This window comes from Girardinichthys multiradiatus, chromosome 22, assembly GCF_021462225.1.
Source record: "Girardinichthys multiradiatus isolate DD_20200921_A chromosome 22, DD_fGirMul_XY1, whole genome shotgun sequence".
Classification (NCBI taxonomy): Eukaryota; Metazoa; Chordata; class Actinopteri; order Cyprinodontiformes; family Goodeidae; genus Girardinichthys; species Girardinichthys multiradiatus.
The window spans coordinates 3,347,866-3,367,465 of NC_061814.1; the positions used below are offsets into that span (position 1 = coordinate 3,347,866).

The 19,600-nt window shown below is 42.2% G+C and overlaps 1 protein-coding gene across 1 annotated transcript in view; it reads left to right on the plus strand.

Annotated features, from left to right (window-relative positions):
• Positions 1–19,600, plus strand: part of zswim8 (zinc finger, SWIM-type containing 8) — a 41,735-nt gene that overhangs the window by 4,322 nt on the left and 17,813 nt on the right. The window contains exons 2-16 of the mRNA XM_047351557.1: positions 5,387–5,540; positions 7,122–7,216; positions 7,459–7,631; positions 10,986–11,093; positions 12,402–12,483; positions 12,970–13,090; positions 13,335–13,536; positions 14,582–14,757; positions 14,923–16,219; positions 16,932–17,063; positions 17,141–17,320; positions 17,439–17,622; positions 18,491–18,589; positions 18,757–18,881; positions 19,250–19,571. Coding sequence (XP_047207513.1) covers positions 5,387–5,540; positions 7,122–7,216; positions 7,459–7,631; positions 10,986–11,093; positions 12,402–12,483; positions 12,970–13,090; positions 13,335–13,536; positions 14,582–14,757; positions 14,923–16,219; positions 16,932–17,063; positions 17,141–17,320; positions 17,439–17,622; positions 18,491–18,589; positions 18,757–18,881; positions 19,250–19,571 — 3,450 coding nt within the window. The remainder of the gene's footprint in view (positions 1–5,386; positions 5,541–7,121; positions 7,217–7,458; positions 7,632–10,985; positions 11,094–12,401; positions 12,484–12,969; positions 13,091–13,334; positions 13,537–14,581; positions 14,758–14,922; positions 16,220–16,931; positions 17,064–17,140; positions 17,321–17,438; positions 17,623–18,490; positions 18,590–18,756; positions 18,882–19,249; positions 19,572–19,600) is intronic.

Genomic DNA, 19,600 nt, shown 5'->3' on the forward strand with positions numbered 1-19,600 from the left:
GCCAAATATAATATTGGCAAGCAGTATTTGCATGCATGGCACTGCTGAAACATATCCCCACAGCATGATGCTCCCACCACCATGCAGAGTTTAATCTTTGTCTTATCAGACTAGAGTAGTTTATTTCTCATGGTCTGAGAGTCTTTCTGGTGCCTTTTGACCAGCTCCAGTCAGGCTTCCATGTGTCTTTTTCTAAGGAGTGGCTTCAGTCTGGACACTCTACCACACAGGCCTGATTGGTGGATTCCTGAAGACATGATTGTCCTTCTCAAAAGCTTTCCCATGTCCTCATAGCAATTCTGGAGCTCTCCCAGAGTAACCATCATGCTCTTGTTTTTTTCTTCCTTCTGTGCCCAATTTAGAGGGCCTGTCAGCTCCTGGAAGAGTCCTGGTAGTTCCAAACTTCTTCCATGTAAAGATGATGGAGGCCACTGAGCTCAATGGGACCCTCAAAGAAGCAGAAATGTTTCCGTGCCCTTTGCAAAGTTCTGTGTCTTGAGACAGTCCTGTTCCTGAAGTCTACAGACAGTTGCTTTGACTTCATATTTTCTTTGTGCTCTGATATGCACTGTTAACCGTGGGACCTTATCTACAGTAGAGAGCTGTGTGACTCTCTAAATTCTGTCTGATCAACTGAACTGTGAAAACAGGATGAGCCTGAGTCTTAATTCTAGGCTGTGAATGTACAGGGGTTGGACAATGAAACTGAAACAGCTGTCATTTTAGTGTGGGAGGTTTCATGGCTAAATTGGACCAGCCTGGTAGCCAGTCTTCATTGATCGCACATTGCACCAGTAAGAGCAGAGTGTGAAGGTTCAATTAGCAGGGTAAGAGCACAGTTTTGCTCAAAATATTGAAATGCACACATTATGGGTGACATACCAGAGTTCAAAAGAGGACAAATTGTTGGTGCATGTCTTGCTGGTGCATCTGTGACCAAGACAGCAAGTCTTTGTGATGTATCAAGAGCCACGGTATCCAGGGTAATGTCAGCATACCACCAAGAAGGACGAACCACATCCAACAGGATTAACTGTGGACGCAAGAGGAAGCTGTCTGAAAGGGATGTTCGGGTGCTAACCCGGATTGTATCCAAAAAACATAAAACCACGGCTGCCCAAATCACGGCAGAATTAAATGTGCACCTCAACTCTCCTGTTTCCACCAGAACTGTCCATCAGGAGCTCCACAGGGTCAATATACACGGCCGGGCTGCTATAGCCAAACCTTTGGTCACTCTTGCCAATGCCAAACGTCAGTTTCAATGGTGCAAGGAGCGCAAATCTTGGGCTGTGGACAATGTGAAACATGTATTGTTCTCTGATCAGTCCACCTTTACTGTTTTCCCCACATCCGGGAGAGTTACGGTGTGGAGAAGCCCCAAAGAAGCGTACCACCCAGACTGTTGCATGCCCAGAGTGAAGCATGGGGGTGGATCAGTGATTGTTTGGGCTGCCATATCATGGCATTCCCTTGGCACAATACTTGTGCTAGATGGGCGTGTCACTGCCAAGGACTACCGAACCATTCTTGAGGACCCTGTGCATCCAATGGTTCAAACATTGTATCCTGAAGGCGGTGCCGTGTATCAGGATGACAATGCACCAATACACACAGCAAGACTGGTGAAAGATTGGTTTGATGAACATGAAAGTGAAGTTGAACATCTCCCATGGCCTGCACAGTCACCAGATCTAAATATTATTGTGCCACTTTGGGGTGTTTTGGAGGAGCGAGTCAGGAAACGTTTTCCTCCACCAGTATCACGTAGTGACCTGGCCACTATCCTGCAAGAAGAATGGCTTAAAATCCCTCTGACCACTGTGCAGGACTTGTATATGTCATTCCCAAGATGAATTGATGCTGTATTGGCCGAAAAAGGAGGCCCTACACCATACTAATAAATTATTGTGGTCTAAAACCAGGTGTTTCACTTTCATTGTCCAACCCCTGTACATGTTAATGTAATGTCTTAAGTTTTTATTTTCAAAATATTTTCAAAAAAAAACTATTGTTCTAGAGTTCTGAATGGAAACATTAATTTAATCCATTTTGGACTGCAATTTCATGTGTAGAGCTGGAATCCAGAGGAAGTTCCTGGTCAAAATTACATGGGACATTTTTACCAGATTTTATAAATTTAACTGCCATCCAAACCTGTAGTGTTTATGGTTTCGCTACAGTGTGGAAAAAAGGCAATTGTTTCTTGTTAGGACTCCATGATAAGAAAACTTATTATATTGGCATATTCCAGCGGTTTTCTAAAAAAGCCAATGTGTGCACACATTAAAAACCGCTTGTGCAAGAATGGACAGGATCCCACGTTTTTTCTCTCAACATGTTATATTGCCATGAGAGTTAGTATGGATGGAAGCTGCAAAAAATAAACAAATAAAATCACTTTTTCTACATATATTTCAGGTCAGCAGTAAGAATGATACAACCGCTGGCAAAAAGGAATATGAAATAAAACACTGGGAAGTTTGTTTATTTTGATGTTTTATTTTTGGCCTAATTCTCAGACATGCCAATAAAATAGTTTGTTCAAAATAGATACATTTACAATAAAAAACAATATATATATAGACAACGTATAAATGTATAATAAATTGCTTGTAAGTGTTGTATTTTGTTCATAGCTTTTCTTCTTTCATACCACCAAGTGTTTCAGTGAATCAGTGTTGGGCATGTGGCCAAGGCCACATTAAAAGGTGGTCTTGGTTGCATGTACAGGTGCTTCTCAAAATATTAGCATATTGTGATAAAGTTCATTATTTTCCATAATGTCATGATGAAAATTTAACATTCATATATTTTAGATTCATTGCACACTAACTGAAATATTTCAGGTCTTTTATTGTCTTAATACGGGTGATTTTGGCATACAGCTCATGAAAACCCAAAATTCCTATCTCACAAAATTAGCATATCATTAAAAGGGTCTCTAAACGAGCTATGAACCTAATCATCTGAATCAACAAGTTAACTCTAAACACCTGCAAAAGATTCCTGAGGCCTTTAAAACTCCCAGCCTGGTTCATCACTCAAAACCCCAATCATGGGTAAGACTGCCGACCTGACTGCTGTCCAGAAGGCCACTATTGACACCCTCAAGCAAGAGGGTAAGACACAGAAAGAAATTTCTGAATGAATAGGCTGTTCCCAGAGTGCTGTATCAAGGCACCTCAGTGGGAAGTCTGTGGGAAGGAAAAAGTGTGGCAGAAAACGCTGCACAACGAGAAGAGGTGACCGGACCCTGAGGAAGATTGTGGAGAAGGGCTGATGCCAGACCTCGGGGGACCTGCGGAAGCAGTGGACTGAGTCCGGAGTAGAAACATCCAGAGCCACCGTGCACAGGCGTGTGCAGGAAATGGGCTACAGGTGCCGCATTCCCCAGGTCAAGCCACTTTTGAACCAGAAACAGCGGCAGAAGCGCCTGACCTGGGCTACAGAGAAGCAGCACTGGACTGTTGCTCAGTGGTCCAAAGTACTTTTTTTGGATGAAAGCAAATTCTGCATGTCATTCGGAAATCAAGGTGCCAGAGTCTGGAGGAAGACTGGGGAGAAGGAAATGCCAAAATGCCAGAAGTCCAGTGTCAAGTACCCACAGTCAGTGATGGTCTGGGGTGCCGTGTCAGCTGCTGGTGTTGGTCCACTGTGTTTTATCAAGGGCAGAGTCAATGCAGCTAGCTATCAGGAGATTTTGGAGCACTTCATGCTTCCATCTGCTGAAAAGCTTTATGGAGATGAAGATTTCATTTTTCAGCACGACCTGGCACCTGCTCACAGTGCCAAAACCACTGGTAAATGGTTTACTGACCATGGTATCACTGTGCTCAATTGGTCTGCCAACTCTCCTGACCTGAACCCCATAGAGAATCTGTGGGATATTGTGAAGAGAACGTTGAGAGACTCAAGACCCAACACTCTGGATGAGCTAAAGGCTGCTATCGAAGCATCCTGGGCCTCCATAAGATCTCAGCAGTGCCACAGGCTGATTGCCTCCATGCCACGCCGCATTGAAGCAGTCATTTCTGCAAAAATGACTGCTTCCCGACCAAGTATTGAGTGCATAACTGTACATGATTATTTCAAGGTTGACGTTTTTTGTATTAAAAACACTTTTCTTTTATTGGTCGGATGAAATATGCTAATTTTGTGAGATAAGAATTTTGGGTTTTCATGAGCTGTATGCCACAATCATCCGTATTAAGACAATAAAAGACCTGAAATATTTCAGTTAGTGTGCAATGAATCTAAAATATATAAATGTTAAATTTTCATCATGACATTATGGAAAATAATGAACTTTATCACAATACGCTAATATTTTGAGAAGCACCTGTATTTAGCTTTTTGTTCCAGCTTGAACAGAAAACTGTTTTAGGTCACTTTAAAAGACACCCTACCCACTAAGATTACCTCCAAACATCCAGCAGAGATTTTTCTATAGCTTCTTTCACAAAACAATTGTCTCTGTGTTTTCTAAAAGAACGGGGGGTTAAAGTTAGCCCTCTGGTATAACACGTCAAGCCGCCAAGAGAGTTGGTCACAGCCTTGGAAAGACCAACTTGTGTAAGGATCAGCAGGCTGTACACCATAAAGGTGTGATGTAGCAATGACAGTGACCCTTTAGAGCGAGAGATGTTCCAACACATACTTTTTGCTGAGTTCCCTACCACACCTCTTTAGCATTGTTTGGCAAAGCTCTTTTGTGCCTGGCAGCCCCTCCCTGGTAGTTCAGATAGGGGCTCAACTTTGCAGTTGTATGACCAGGCTGTTGGTTTCAGAATAAAGACATTGTGAAGGTTTGTGCTGCCTTGGCTGCCTGCATGCACAGCTCTTACATGCACCCAGCAGGTGAGAGATGATGAGAGAGTAACTTTGACCCATTCTGTCACTTCTAACCTTTTCACCGACTGATCATAGTACCTGTAAATGTCCCCATAATCAGAGCTCCAGTTTAGTGCTTAATTTGCTTACGTAGAGGTTTTATTAAATGAAACTAAGGTTAAAACATCTTCATTTTATCAGAGCGAGATTTTAACTCACTTTGTTTTGCAAATCACATATGAACCACATATTAAATCACTTATTAAAGCATCAATCTCTATGGGGGTTCAGGTGTAATGGTGAATAAATACAGTTTTATTGGCTGTGATCTGAACTTGGAGCTAGTTTATTTGAAGCCAGAACTAGACCAACAATAGCTGTCCATATATTGTGGAAATGAAGAAGCAGCACATCAGGAACAAGCCTGAACAGTTTTACTCTGCTGAAGTCTCAGTGTTGTTCTCTACCTGGATGAGAAGCTACTGAGTTACTGTGTATTGACTGGTTCCCCATAGGACTAAGTTCCTTTATTTTCCTCTGCTGCTCTCCTCAGATGGTCAGGTGACGCCTCTGGTTGAATTATCAGCCAAACAGGTAGCTTTTCATATCCCATTTGAGGTAGTGGAGAAGGTCTATCCCCCCGTGCCAGAACAGCTTCAGCTCCGCATCGCCTTTTGGAGCTTCCCAGAGAACGAGGAGGACATCAGGTGAGAACATACAGGTCTCCATGTGCAGATAATAAATCCAGATTTACCTTTAAGGTAACAACCAGTAGGGACTACAGGAAAATAATTTGACTAATGATCTTCTTTGACTACTGTGATGAAGTGAAAGAAATTTTCTGTTAGTAATTAGTTTGTACTTATTTTAGTTTTAGTATTTAGGGTTGTAGTTAGCACTGGCATATGACTGGATGTTACTCCGAGGCATTACAATATACACTCACTGGCCACTTTATTAGGTACACCTTGCTAGTACCGGTTGGACCCCCTTTTGCCTTCAGAACTGCCTTATTCCGTCGTGGGATAATTTCAACAAGGTACTGGAAACATTCCTCAGAGAGTTTGGTCCATATTGACATGATAGCATCACACAGATGCTGCAGATTTTTTGGCTGCACATCCATGATGTGAATCTCCCGTTCCACAACATCCCAAAGCTGCTCTATTGGATTGAGATCTGGTGACTGTGGAGACCATTTGAGTCCAGTGAACTCATTGTCATGTTCAAGAAACCAGTCTGAGATGATTCATGCTTTATGACATGGCGCGTTATCCTGCTGTAAGTAACCATCAGAAGATGGGTACACTGTGGTCATAAAGGGATGGACATGGTCAGCAACAATACTCAGGTACTCTGGCGTTGACACGATGCTCAATTGGTTCTAAGAGGCCCAAAGTGTGCCAAGAAAATATCCCTCACACCATTACACCACCAGCCTGAACCGTTGATACAAGGCAGAATGGATCCATGCTTTTATGTTGTTGACGCCAAATTCTGACCCTACCATCCGAATGTCGCTGCAGAAATCGAGACTCATCAGACCAGGCAATGTTTTTCTAATCTTCTATTGTCCAATTTTGGTGAGCCTGTGCGAATTGTAGCCTCAGTTTCTTGTTCTTAGCTGACAGGAGTGGCACCTGGTGTGGTCTTCTGCTGCTGTAGCCCATCCGCCTCAAGGTTTGATGTGTTGTGGGTTCAGAGATGCTCTTCTGCATGCCTTGGTTGTAACGACTGGTTATTTGAGTTACTGTTGGCTTTCTATCACCTCAAACCAGTCTGGCCATTCTCCTCTGACTTCTGGCATCAACAAGGCATTTGCATCACAGAACTGCTGCTCACTGGATATTTTCTCTTTTTTGGACCATTCTCTGTAAACCCTAGAGATGGTAGTACGTGAAAATCCCAGTAGATCAGCAGTTTCTGAAATACTCAGACCAGCCCGTCTGGCACCAACAACCATGCCACGTTCAAAGTCACTTAAATCACCTTTCTTCCCCATTCTGATGCTCGGTTTGAACTCCAGCAGATTGTCTTGACCATGTCTACATGCCTAAATGCATTGAGTTGCTGCCATGTGATTGGCTGATTAGAAATTTACGTTAACGAACAGTTGGACAAGTGTACCTAATAATGTGGCCGGTGAGTGTAAGTTATAAGAACCTATAAGCGAGATGGTGTCTGATTGATTTGTGAGGCATACAAACATTTCTACTCTACTGCTGGTACACAAGATTTTATTATTCAGTTGTCTTATATTGGTCATCTTTGCTTTAACATGGCTGCAGGTTGTATTCATGCCTGGCTAATGGCAGTCCAGATGAATTTCAGCGTGGAGAGCAGCTGTACAGGATCCGAGCCGTCAAAGATCCCCTTCAAATCGGTAAATCCAGGCGGTCGTTTCATGCATGTGTTTAGTTGTCAGAGTTTGACCTGAGCTACAAAGTTACATCTTACAGACTAACCGTATTCACCTCTAGACTTTTAGTAGAATTAAAATCAGCACTATACACTAGGTTGTACTTTTGTATTTGCTACACAAATATAATATTACCCAGAAGTTTCTCTGTGGTCCTCTCTCATTTTCTTCTTTCTCTGTTTATGTGTACCTCTCTCCTTCACCAGGCTTCCATCTCAGTGCTACAGTAGTTTCCAGTCAGTCTGGTCAGTCTAAAGCAGCCTACAATGTGGCAGTCATGTTTGACCGCTGCCGCATCACTTCCTGCAGCTGTACCTGTGGCGCCGGGGCAAAATGGTGCGCCCATGTAGTTGCTCTCTGCCTATTCAGAATCCACAACGTGAGTTTGTCTTCTACACGAATCCTTTCAGATATGAACTCTGACCAACTTATTTTAAATTAGGTGTCCCAAAATGGATTGTTTTAGAGGATTGATACAGTTGTGTTCATTTTCTGTAAAGTGATTAAAAGATTGATACATTTTTCTTCATGGCTTGATTCAAAAGATAATATGTAGTGTTCCCCATGCATGGTAATAAAAATTATTCTAAGGATTTTGAGCTTTACTCACATTTTGATCAAGATGACTCGAAAAATTACAGACCTATTTCCAATCTTACATTCTTATCTATAATTCTTGAGAAAATAGTTGCTAATCAAATGTGTGAACATTTACACAGCAATGACCTGTTTGAAGAGTTTCAGTCAGGTTTCAGAGCTCATCATAGCACTGAAACAGCTCTGCTGAAAGTCACTAATGATATTCTTATGGCCTCAGATAATGGACTTGTGTCTGTTCTGGTTCTGTTAGATCTCAGTGCTGCATTTGATACAGTCGACCATAATATTCTCTTAGAAAGACCGGAATATGCTGTAGGGATCAGGGGAACAGCGCTAGGCTGGTTTAAATCTTATCTGTCTGACTGATTCCAGTTTGTTCATGTAAATGATAAATCATCTTTAAACTCCAGGGTTAATTGTGGAGTACCACAGGGCTCAGTACTTGGTCCAATTCTCTTTACTATATATATGCTTCCAATAGGTAAAATTATCAGGCAGCATAGGATAAATTTTCACTGTTACGCTGATGATACTCAGCTTTACTTATCCATAGATCCTGATGAGCCCAACCAGTTAGATAGACTACAAGCATGTCTTGAAGATATAAAAACTTGGATGACTTTAAATTTTATGCTTCTAAATTCAGACAAGACAGAAGTTGTCGTCTTTGGACCGGAGTCTTTAAAAAAGAAACTGCTTAGTCAATCACTTAACCTGGATGGCAATAAATTGACCTCCGATAATAAAGTAAAAAACCTTGGTGTTATTTTTGACCAGGACATGTCATTTAAATCCCATATTAAACAGGTTTCTAGGATTTCCTTCTTTCACCTCCAGAACATTGCCAAAATTAGAATTATCCTATTCAGGAGTGATGCTGAAAAACTAATACATTTGTTACTTCAAGGCTGGACTATTGTAATTCTTTACTATCAGGATTTCCACAAAATGCAGTTAAAAGCCTTCAGCTGATTCAAAATGCTGCAGCAAGAGTTCTGATGAAAATTAAAAAGAGAGATCATATTTCTCCTATTTTAGCTTCCCTTCATTGGCTCCCTGTTAAATCCAGAATATAATTTAAAATTCTCCTCCTCACATATAAAGCCCTTAATGATCTAGCTCCATCATACATCAGAGATCTGATTGGTCCATACGTTCCTAACAGAGCACTTTGTTCTCAGACTGCAGGTTTACTGGTGGTTCCTAGATTCTCTAGAAGTAGAATGGGAGGCAGATCCTTTAGTTATCAGGCTCCTCTCCTGTGGAACCAGCTCCCAGTTTTAGTCCGTGAGGCAGACACCCTGTCTACTTTTAAGGCTAGGCTTAAAACTTTCCTTTTTGATAAAGCTTATAGTGACAAAATAGAGGACAAAATGACCACTTTCACTCTCTTCGCTACATTCTCATACTACTCTCCAATTTTGTATTATTTGCTGTTATTTCAGCTTTTAACTTTATGTTATCTCTTTTCTCTTCCTAGAAGCTACACCTGGCCTGTCTCTGTGTCTACCTGTGACACCTTCATGGAGGGGGGCATCATCCAAGCTTCTGCTGGCAACAAGTTAATGCTCACCTTCTACTGATGATCCACCTGGCCCTGTCTTTCAGTGTTTAACCCTGTCTTTCTCCTACTGACTGAGCTTCTACTGTAACTAACTCTATGTGCTCTCTTTCAGACTCTATCGTTGAAAACTGGCTCAGAGTTTATCTGTTCTTTCTTTCTAGATGAAACGACTAAAGGAGCTACATCCATTAACATTTACTTTTCCTTCCCATAGAAAGGACTCCTGGATCAGTGCTTCTTTATTCTCTTTGTGTCTCTGCTCTGTTCTCTCAAACCCCCAGTCGGTCGTGGCAGATGGCCGCTCACACTGAGCCTGGTTCTGGTTCTGGTTCTGCTGGAGGTTTCTTCCTGTTAAAAGGGAGTTTTTCCTCTCCACTGTCTCTACATGCTCATCCAGGAGGAGTGAATGCTGCAAGTCACTGACTGGATGCAATCTGCTGGGTTTCCTTAGACAGAAAAACTTTTTATCCAATTTGAATAAATAACTGAATCTGACTGAACTGTTCAATGGTTAGGATTAATTGGAATGTGAGTTCCTGGCTTTGTGAAGTGCCTTGAGACAACATGTGTTGTGAATTGGTGCTATAAACTGAATTGAATTTTTAAACACACGCCTATTATTTTGAACACAACTGTATGTTGACCAAATCCGAGAGAGACAGAGAAAGCCAGTTAGTGTCAAAAAATGTATCCTATGATAAAGAATGCGAACTGGGGTCAAACTATTGTGCCAGCACTTCAAGTCAGTCCCTTTGTATAACAGTAGTTGCATAATATTCACAAGAAAAATCCGAATCAGCTTTATTGCCAAGTTCGTACATACAAACAAGGAATTTGCCTCCAGTACACTTTGCTCTTTTGTTCTGTTTTTGCAAAAGCATCTTTACTAACAAGCAAACAGGTCAGATTTAATTGAAATAACCTGCATTTCAGTTCAGTGTAAATGATTCCAGTGGAAAATAGTTCTGGACTATATAGTAAGAATCAGATCTAAATGGAAGTGTTGGCAGATATAAAGGTCCAGGTTCTTCTCTATGTCTGGTGAAGACTAAGATCACATTTTACACAAAACATTCTGTGGCTGAAAAGTTGCTGCAACTCTAATTTTTACTGTTAGCTTTATAAACTCAAACAGCACAAATAAGAAGCAATTGTCAATGCCAAAATAGGCCAATTAAAAACCTGCTTCTATCCCCAACAGTTTCCCAGTGACTAATGAACGTTTTACATCTTTCTGATAAGTATAAGGTTGTTGCAGGGTTAGTTTCCTTGTGTGCACTAAGCTTTCCATAGGACTTGTAGAGGAATAGGACCTAATGTCAAGCTAGTAGCACTAACAAGGTAAAATAAAATAACTGTATTGGCAGGAGGCAATGTTTCATAAAGTGAGACTATTGGCACTGGGTCTCTTGTTAGGTGTGCATCAATGGGGAAGATGTTTTGAAATGGAAAAATAATTTGTGTCAGGAACATGACTGTCTGCAGGGATTCTTAACATAAAATTCTGTTCATTCACTTGTCGTTCCTTTGTATCTTTATGTATGCATTTGTCTGTGCACAACCTTGCAGGCATCAGCAGTTTGTTTGAGGGCTCCAGTCTCCGAGTCTTTGTCCAGGCTCCAGAGGGACCAGCTCCAGAAGTTTGCCCAATACCTCATTAGTGAGCTGCCTCAGCAGGTAACATCCACATTTGGGCCAAATGTTCTCTTTAGAAATACACTATTTTTATGATCTATAATCAGGCCCTGTTCACTCAGGGAGCATCAAGTCAGTCTGTTGAGCTTTTGGAAGCATTTAATAGGTACCAGCTCTGGTGCTGCATGGTAAATATCTGGAGTTATATATTCTATGGTACCAAACAGAGCTGTTGTGTGAACTGGATTAGTATAAATTAACAGCTTTTTGCAAATGACTGTCATTGTTGCTGCTATAAGATCTGACAACACTGGAGGACAATAAAATATAGCAAGCTGTCCAAAAAAGCATCTATAGGAAATAAACAGCATCTGAAGGTCATTTACTCAATAAGCTGGGGAAAATGTGTCAACAGAAGTGGGTGAAACTTTGAACTACTGCTCGCAACAAAATGTCTAAAAATCATAAGAATAAAAACAGGCCTTAGTTAAGTCATGAGCTCCTCTGTTTCTACTAGACCTTTAAATAAAAATGTAATGTGATGAGGACTGCAACACGTAACTTATAAGTGACCTTTGTTTATTATGAGTTTGTCTGATTTAAATCTGATTCAGGTCAACATTGACAGTAGTTTGTTTCAAAAAGCATTTCAGTAATAAACCTGTAAAGATGAGCTACATGTGGTGATTCATAAATCCCAGGTGGAGACGGAGATGTCCCGCTCAGCTGGGAGCTTTTGCAAATGTTTGCCGCTGTTCAGGAGGTCAGGATGGCATGGGTCCCTTCACAAAAACACACTGACGTGGCAAAAATAGCCTTAATCCAGCCTTGAAGTGTTTAGTGAAAGAAGTTACTTTCTCTAGTTAAATGTGATTAAAACGGGATGATGTGAGATTGATTGGGTTGACTGCACCTTGCCGTGTTGTCTCTTCAGCTGTCCTCAATGCATCACATCTGTGCTGCAGGGGTTTACAACCAAACCATATAAGGGTTCAAACTCTGTGTATCATCACGTAACTTGAAGTACTGCCATAGTAGACCACGTCAGCCTTGAGGACTTTAAAAGACTTTGTAATCCAGCTCATTTAACAGTGAAGCAAGCACTTTATCCAGCATGTTTGTTATGAAACAGTACTTCCTACCGAGACTGAAGCCAAACACAGCTGATATACTCAGAGCACAAACCATAACTGCTGCAGACTTCAGCTAGAGGACTCTCCTTACATAGCAGCTGGATCTGCTGCAGAGATGAGGAAATCGAAAAGATTCATTCAGAAATATGATGTGTAATACTTCTTCCTAATCCAGTAAACGTTAATATTTAGTGCTATTTCCCTTGTATTTCTGCAGATCCTGCCCACAGCCCAGCGGCTGCTGGATGAGTTGCTGTCTTCTCAGTCTACAGCCATCAACACTGTTTGTGGAGCTCCAGGTACGGCCCGCAGCATGCTAGAAGTAAACAATCCTGAGTCTGTTCATTCTGCTTTCAATCATACTTTCTTTCCTGAAGATAAATATCGACTTTAAATGAGCACATGAAGTCTTTTCTCCACGTGAAATGAAACAGTTAAAAGTACAGAATATTTGAGTCTGACGACATTATTCTGACACTATGAAGGGGACTAAGAATAAAGTTGTGATGTCCAAGAATCTGTGAGTTTGATTTGGACCCTAAGAGAGGTACTAAACATATTCAAGAGGCCACGGGTTCAAAGCATTTGTCAGGAACTGCCAGAAAAGTAGACTTAATGAAGCCAAAACAAGGATTGTTGTAAGTCAGGATAGTCTGCAGAAATGGAAGGAAGTGCTAGAAGAAATGCTGAGACATTAGAAGCCACTTGAAGCTAAGCTAATCCTTGACTGTTTATTTCTTCTTCTTTTAAAGCATAATGTTACTGTGTTATATTTATGCATACAGATCCGACGGCTGGCCCTTCAGCATCTGATCAAAGCACCTGGTATCTGGATGAGTCGACCCTTAGTGATAACATTAAAAAGACTTTGCACAAGTTCTGTGGGCCCTCTCCTGTTGTCTTCAGGTACCATTCTTCCTACTCCTTCTTATTATAGTGTGTAAAAGCCTTTTTTTATTGAAACAATAAGCTACTGTTTGTTGAGATTCCTGAAAAAGTGTGTCTGAGTATCTATGTGCATTAGATGAATATCTCTCCAGATCAGTCTCACAAATGTCCATGAGTTGATGTCTAATTCTGGCTTATCACCACAGAGCCCACTAATATTCTGAGAGTAGCTTTACCAATACGTTTTTGTGTACATCACCAGTGATGTCAACTCCATGTACCTGTCCTCTACTGAGCCACCGGCAGCTGCTGAGTGGGCCTGTTTGCTGCGGCCTCTGAGGGGGCGGGAGCCTGAAGGCATCTGGAACCTTCTGTCCATCGTCAGGGAAATGTTTAAGAGGCGAGACAGCAACGCTGCCCCACTGCTGGAGATCCTCACTGAACAGTGCCTTACCTACGAGCAGGTACCTTCCTTTTATTGTCAGTTATTATTCCAGTTATAGTAGTAACCGCATATTTTCATGTCTGTAAGGCAAAATGTAAAAAGCAGTATTAATGTCTTTGGTGGCTGCTGGTCATTTCACACTTTAACAGTTTTGGTTTTTTGCTCAAGCAGGAAATGTGCCATCTCCCACAGGAACATCCATGCGTCAACTGGTACCCATGATTTTAACTAATCATTTAAAGGAGTTTTCTAGATTCAGCTCATAACCTACTATATGTGAATAAAACATCTACCAACAGAAGGTCCTGTATTGTTTGGTCATAATCTCATAAATCAGTTGCCCCAGACTGGGATCTGAATGATAATCAGAATAAACTGAGCGTAACATTAAATCATCCCAGGGAAAAAAAATGACATCAAGTTAAAGTATAACTGTGAACACATACAGGGGAAGGCTGCAAAAACGATTTGAATTTATTTTCTTTAACATTTTTACCTGATCAAAAAGAAACTAAAATGAAATAATCAAAGTGTGCTGATTTCTGTAGAAAGAGAATAGTAAATCATTGTAACAAATCAACCTGCATGTTTTTTTCACACTGATTGTCTTTTAGAAGATTGTTTGTGTATTTTCAGCAACAAGAACAGGATATGGCTCACTCTTGCTTTATTTAGCCACGTTTAATAAATAGTTGCTCCCAAGTCTGCATTTCGTTGAACGTCACTGGATGTTTGTGGTTCTGTTTACTATCAAATTAAATTAAAAGCAGAAAACACGGTTGATAAAAGATGGATATTTTATGTGGCACCTTATTTTGATTTGTCTGTATCGTTTTTGAAAGGCCTCTCATCAGTGAGAATTACACCATAACATTTTTCTAATGTGTATCTGCCTTTGCCGACCCTTCTTGGATTGTGGTCGGGGGCCACCACATCATTCTAACAGCTGCCACTGGCCCCCAGGCCGCAGTTTGGACACCCCTGATCTAACATCAACCACAGTGTTCAGTGCTGCTACTCTCTGCCCACTCTTTGGCTCACACCAGGCTTTGTTTGTGTTTCAGATCATCAGCTGGTGGTACAGCGTCAGAACCTCAGCGTCCCACAGCAGTGCCAGCGGCCACACTGGGCGCAGCAACGGCCAGTCAGAGGTGGCAGCTCATGCCTGTGCGAGCATGTGTGATGAGATGGTTGTTCTATGGAGGCTGGCTGTGCTTGACCCCACTATGAGCCCCGGCAGGTCAGCGCACAGACACCCTAGTCTGCTGCACACTAGTCATGGATGATTTAATCTGAGATATTATTCTTATAGATCATGTTAAATCTAATAGGCAAATAAATATCAACACTTAATTGCCTAATCATTGAAAGTAATTCAAATCTGCCTGCATATGGTCTCTTGTAGGCGGTTGGAACTGGCGAGCCAGCTGAAGCAGTGGCATCTGAAAGTCATAGAGATCGTGAAGCGAGGACAACATCGAAAGTCACTGGATAAACTTTTTCAGGGCTTCAAACCTGCTGTGGAATCCTGCTATTTCAACTGGGAGGTGGCCTATCCACTTGAAGGTATCACATACTGCAGTGCAGATAAGAAGAACAACACGTTCTGCTGGCCCAGGGCTATGCAGTTCCAGAAGGGAGTCAAAGCTGCTGCCGGTGTGGCCGGTGAGCCTTCTGAGTCTGGAGGAGGGAGCAAAGCTGAAGGTGGAATTCTGGTGGACTATAAGGGAAGAGGGAATGGCTATTTTTCACAGCAAGAGGTGGCTGTGCGACCAAAGGAGACCATACTTAGCAAACGGAAGGGTTTGTCACTAAGTGGAGGAGGAGGAATGCTGGTCCGGCTGGGAGGGAGTGTCTCTCTGTCTTTAGAAGATGGTGGAGGAAAGTGCATGTATAAAGGAGCAGCTCCCTCCTCTGGAGGTAAACTAAAACTGACACAGGGAGGAGGGAAGGTTCCATCCACAGGAGGTCCTGGGGGAAGTGGAGGAACAGGAAGCAATAAACATGCCGGTGTTAAGCGAAGAACCAGCAGTGAGGACAGCTCTTTAGAGCCAGACCTGGCTGATCTCAGTCTGGATGACAGCTGCAATCTAGCTCTGGGGGCAGAGGCCTGTAACACTTTTGAGTTTCTTCCCACAGCAGCAGAGGTGCTGCCCTCTCCAAGCCCACTGCTCCGAGACTCACCCAAATACAGCAGAGGCAGCGCAGGCAGCAAGAGTTTTGACATTAAGCATGTTAGTCATGTCCCAGCTACACTGACTGCTGCAGAGTCTGCTCCGGCCTGTTTTACTTCCAAAGAAAACATGGATGTGGTTGTTGATACTGCAGAAAGGGAAGCAGAGGTGGACACTGAACCTGTCCCCAGCAGAAATAAAGACATGTGTAGCAGTGAGCAACCTTCCAGCTCAGCAATGACTGCAAGATCTGGCAGCCCTCAAGCTTCTGCCAAGTTGCTTTGGGGCAACAGGGAAGCAGAATCTGCTGGAGCAGCAACAGGTGCAGCTGTAGCTGCTAACCAGGGTGTTGAGGCCACAGGTGGAGCTTCTGAAGGAGAAGCTTTGGCTGAAGATGACTATCAGGCGTACTACCTGAGTGCTGCATCAGAAGAGGGAGCAGACAAACAGCTGGCTGACAACCACCAGGAGGAAGAACCAGACATCTTTGCAGGAATTAAACCACTCGAGCAGGCAGGACGCATGGAGGTAAGGAAATGACATTGTATTTAATTGTTTTAATGCAAGGACAAATGAAGTTAAAGCTGGAGGTCTTTGTGAAACAGAAGAATTAGATAAAAACACACGAAGCATAAAGGGGCAGTTCTTAACCCAGTAACATTACAGCAGTTCACCCAAACACTACCACCACCATCACTTTACAGAAACCATTTATTTAAGTAAAAGTCTATGCTTCTTTACAATGAAGACATGTATTTCAAACAAAACTTACAAACTCTTACGCATAGGCAGATTTTCAATAGATTAAGGAAGTGCTGGGCAATAAAACAATTTCAATTCGTTATGGAGAAACAGAAAATGTAGATGTCAATGATAAACGTGACCTCTGGCAATTCTAACTGAAGAGTGGTCAAATATCCAGCTGGTGTTCTGCTGGAAGCTGGTTAATGCCTACAAAAGTGTGTGATTTCCTTACACCTTTCCGAGGGACATATTTCCAGATATAAGTAGGGGAGTATGTATATATGTGACCTTGTATAGATTAGAGGAAATGTACAATAAATGTAAACTTGTTCACCAAAGTCTAGTTTTTAAAATGACAAAAAGTTATAAGTTGTGAAACTATTCTGATCTAAAACAAAAACAACAGTTCAAAAGTATCATTTATGGCCGCTTTACTGTTCTGACATTCACATGAGTCTAGGTAACTTTTCACCAGTGTGTGTCTTTGTTTCTATAGGTGCTGTTTGCGTGTGCTGAAGCCCTCTATGCTCATGGCTACAGTAATGAGGCATATCAGCTGGCTGTGGAGCTGGCCAGAGACTTGTTGGCCAACCCTCCAGACCTGAAGGTGGAGCAGCCCCAGACTAAGGTAGTTATTACAAAGTCCCACCCCACCGGAGCACATGATCCTGCTCTGTCATCCACTGACATGTTTATTGGACATAGGGTAAGAAGAGCAAGGTGTCAACCAGCCGTCAGACACAGGTGGCCACTAACACACTGTCCAAAGCCGCGTTCCTCCTCACTGTTCTCAGCGAGAGACTCGAACTCCACAACCTGGCTTTTAGCACGGGAATGTTCTCCCTGGAACTGCAGAGACCACCTGCATCTACTAAAGCCCTAGAGGTCAGTGTCTCAAAATCAAACACATATATGGTCTGAACAAATAGTCTAAACCTTTCAAGTCTTGTAAAGACCAGAACATGTGCCACGATTCCTGACTCCCCATGTTGTGACTGAGCAGGTGAAGCTGGCGTACCAGGAGTCTGAGGTGGTGGCGCTGTTGAAGAAGATTCCACTGGGCCTGGTGGAGATGTCAGCCATCAGAGAACGAGCCGAGCAGCTAAGGGATGGAAACCTCTGTGATTACAGACCGGTGCTGCCTCTAATGTTGGCCAGTTTCATATTCGATGTTCTCTGCACCCCAGGTTCGCACAAATAGCTTACTATTCTTAGGGTTCGATGGTTCAAATGTTCTTAAAGCAGAAGATTATTTAACTTTTTATATGAACCTCTCTCAGGGACAACGCATAACTTTGGCATGTCTGCTTTAATATGGGTTTATAATAACAATGAAGTAACCATCCATTCATTATGTTTGGGTGGCTACTTGTCAAGTTTTAAAAGAATTCATAAATTAGGTCACTTTTTATTTTTGCCTGTATGCCACGATTGAATGAAATGAACAGGAAAAAACTGACTGATGTTGAATTACTGAGCTTCAGCAAATTTTCAAAGGTCACTTGGTTAAATTGTTAGCGGAGACATTCCCTCCAAAGGGCTTGAAGCTGTAATTGCCGCCACATGTTTTCCAGTGCAAGCTAGTTCCACCAAGTCGTGATTCAGGGGGCTGAACACAAATATACACCAATTATTATTATATAATATAATTATATAATATATTTACCAATTTTTATAGGTAAAAAAAATTAGCTCCTGTTCCAGGAAAATAAGGAATATGACAAAATGTGCAAAAGTTCAAGTGGTATGGATACAGGTGCAAGGAGCTGTGTGCATCTCATCTCCAACTCTCAAACACACAAACTGGACCTAGGAACATTATTTATATCTGCAAACAAATACAAAAATACATGAATCCTCATCAATCATGATCTCACATTTTTAAACAACTCTTTGAACTGTGGATGTTGGCTTCCAGTTTCATTTTGGGTGACCTGTCAGATTAAGCTTTGTAACAATTACTATACGAGGTAGTTTTCATCTACGTTGACAACCTTTGAACAAGAGCTTAAATAATTCATGTTGACTCCACTTATCCTCATGATGTTTCTTTAGTTGTGTCCCCAACTGGTTCCCGTCCACCCAGTCGCAACCGAAACAACGAGATGCCTGGGGACGAGGAGCTGGGCTTTGAGGCAGCTGTAGCAGCACTGGGTAATTTCTTCCTTGGGTCCTTTTATTAGTGTTTGGGTTTGATTCTGTTGTTGTTTCAAGGTATCATCTTTTCCAGTCCTGACAGATTTTTACACACAGACTGCCTTCAATGTTGCCCTCAAACGTCTAAAACTCACACTCTGTTTCCACTGCTTTGCGTCTGTAAGGAATGAAGACGACAGTTAGTGAGGCAGAGCATCCTCTGCTCTGTGAAGGAACTCGCCGGGTGAAGGGTGACCTGGCTTTAGCTCTCATGATCACCTACAAGGATGACCAAAGCAAACTCAAGAAGGTAAAGGGTGATTTATCAAAACTGGTTATTAATGGACTTGGATTCAAACAATAATACATTTCCAGCTGTTTGCTCCTGCTGACCCTTGCGGAAACAAAACCAATATACATGCACTTTGTACAGTGCCTGTTGTCTAGCGAGGCCCATTTATAACCTTTGGGTATTTCTGCCAAGCAGAACCTAACATGTCCCAGTTAGGGTCGGGTGTGAAATCTTAACTTTTTCTCGTATTTATTTTAAAACAAGGTCTTTAGTTCTAAATTGTATTGTTCAGGAAAGTTCTGTTCTTAAAGGTTGTACATTTCTGAATCAACTCAGTGATACATTAAGTACATTTACAATGATGACTTTTCTCCCCCCTGCTTTAGATTCTGGATAAACTGTTGGACAGGGAGAGCCAGACCCACAAGCCTCAGACTCTGAGCTCTTTCTACTCGAGCAAGCCAGCAGCAGGCAGTCAGCGTAGCCCATCCAAACATTCTGCCAGCAGCCACATTGGGATCGGAGGTGCCACCGGGGGGGTCACCAAACATGCCTTGTCGTCATCCTCATCCAACACCTTGGCTGCATCTTCTTCAAGCTCTTCTTCTGCTGTAGCACTTCCAGGGGAGGAGGTGACTGCACAGGTTGAACTCAGCCTGCTGCAGAACAGCTCAACTGGGGAGAGCACGGCTGAGACCAAGGAGCATGGTAAGAACTGGTGCCGTTTTATCCTGACA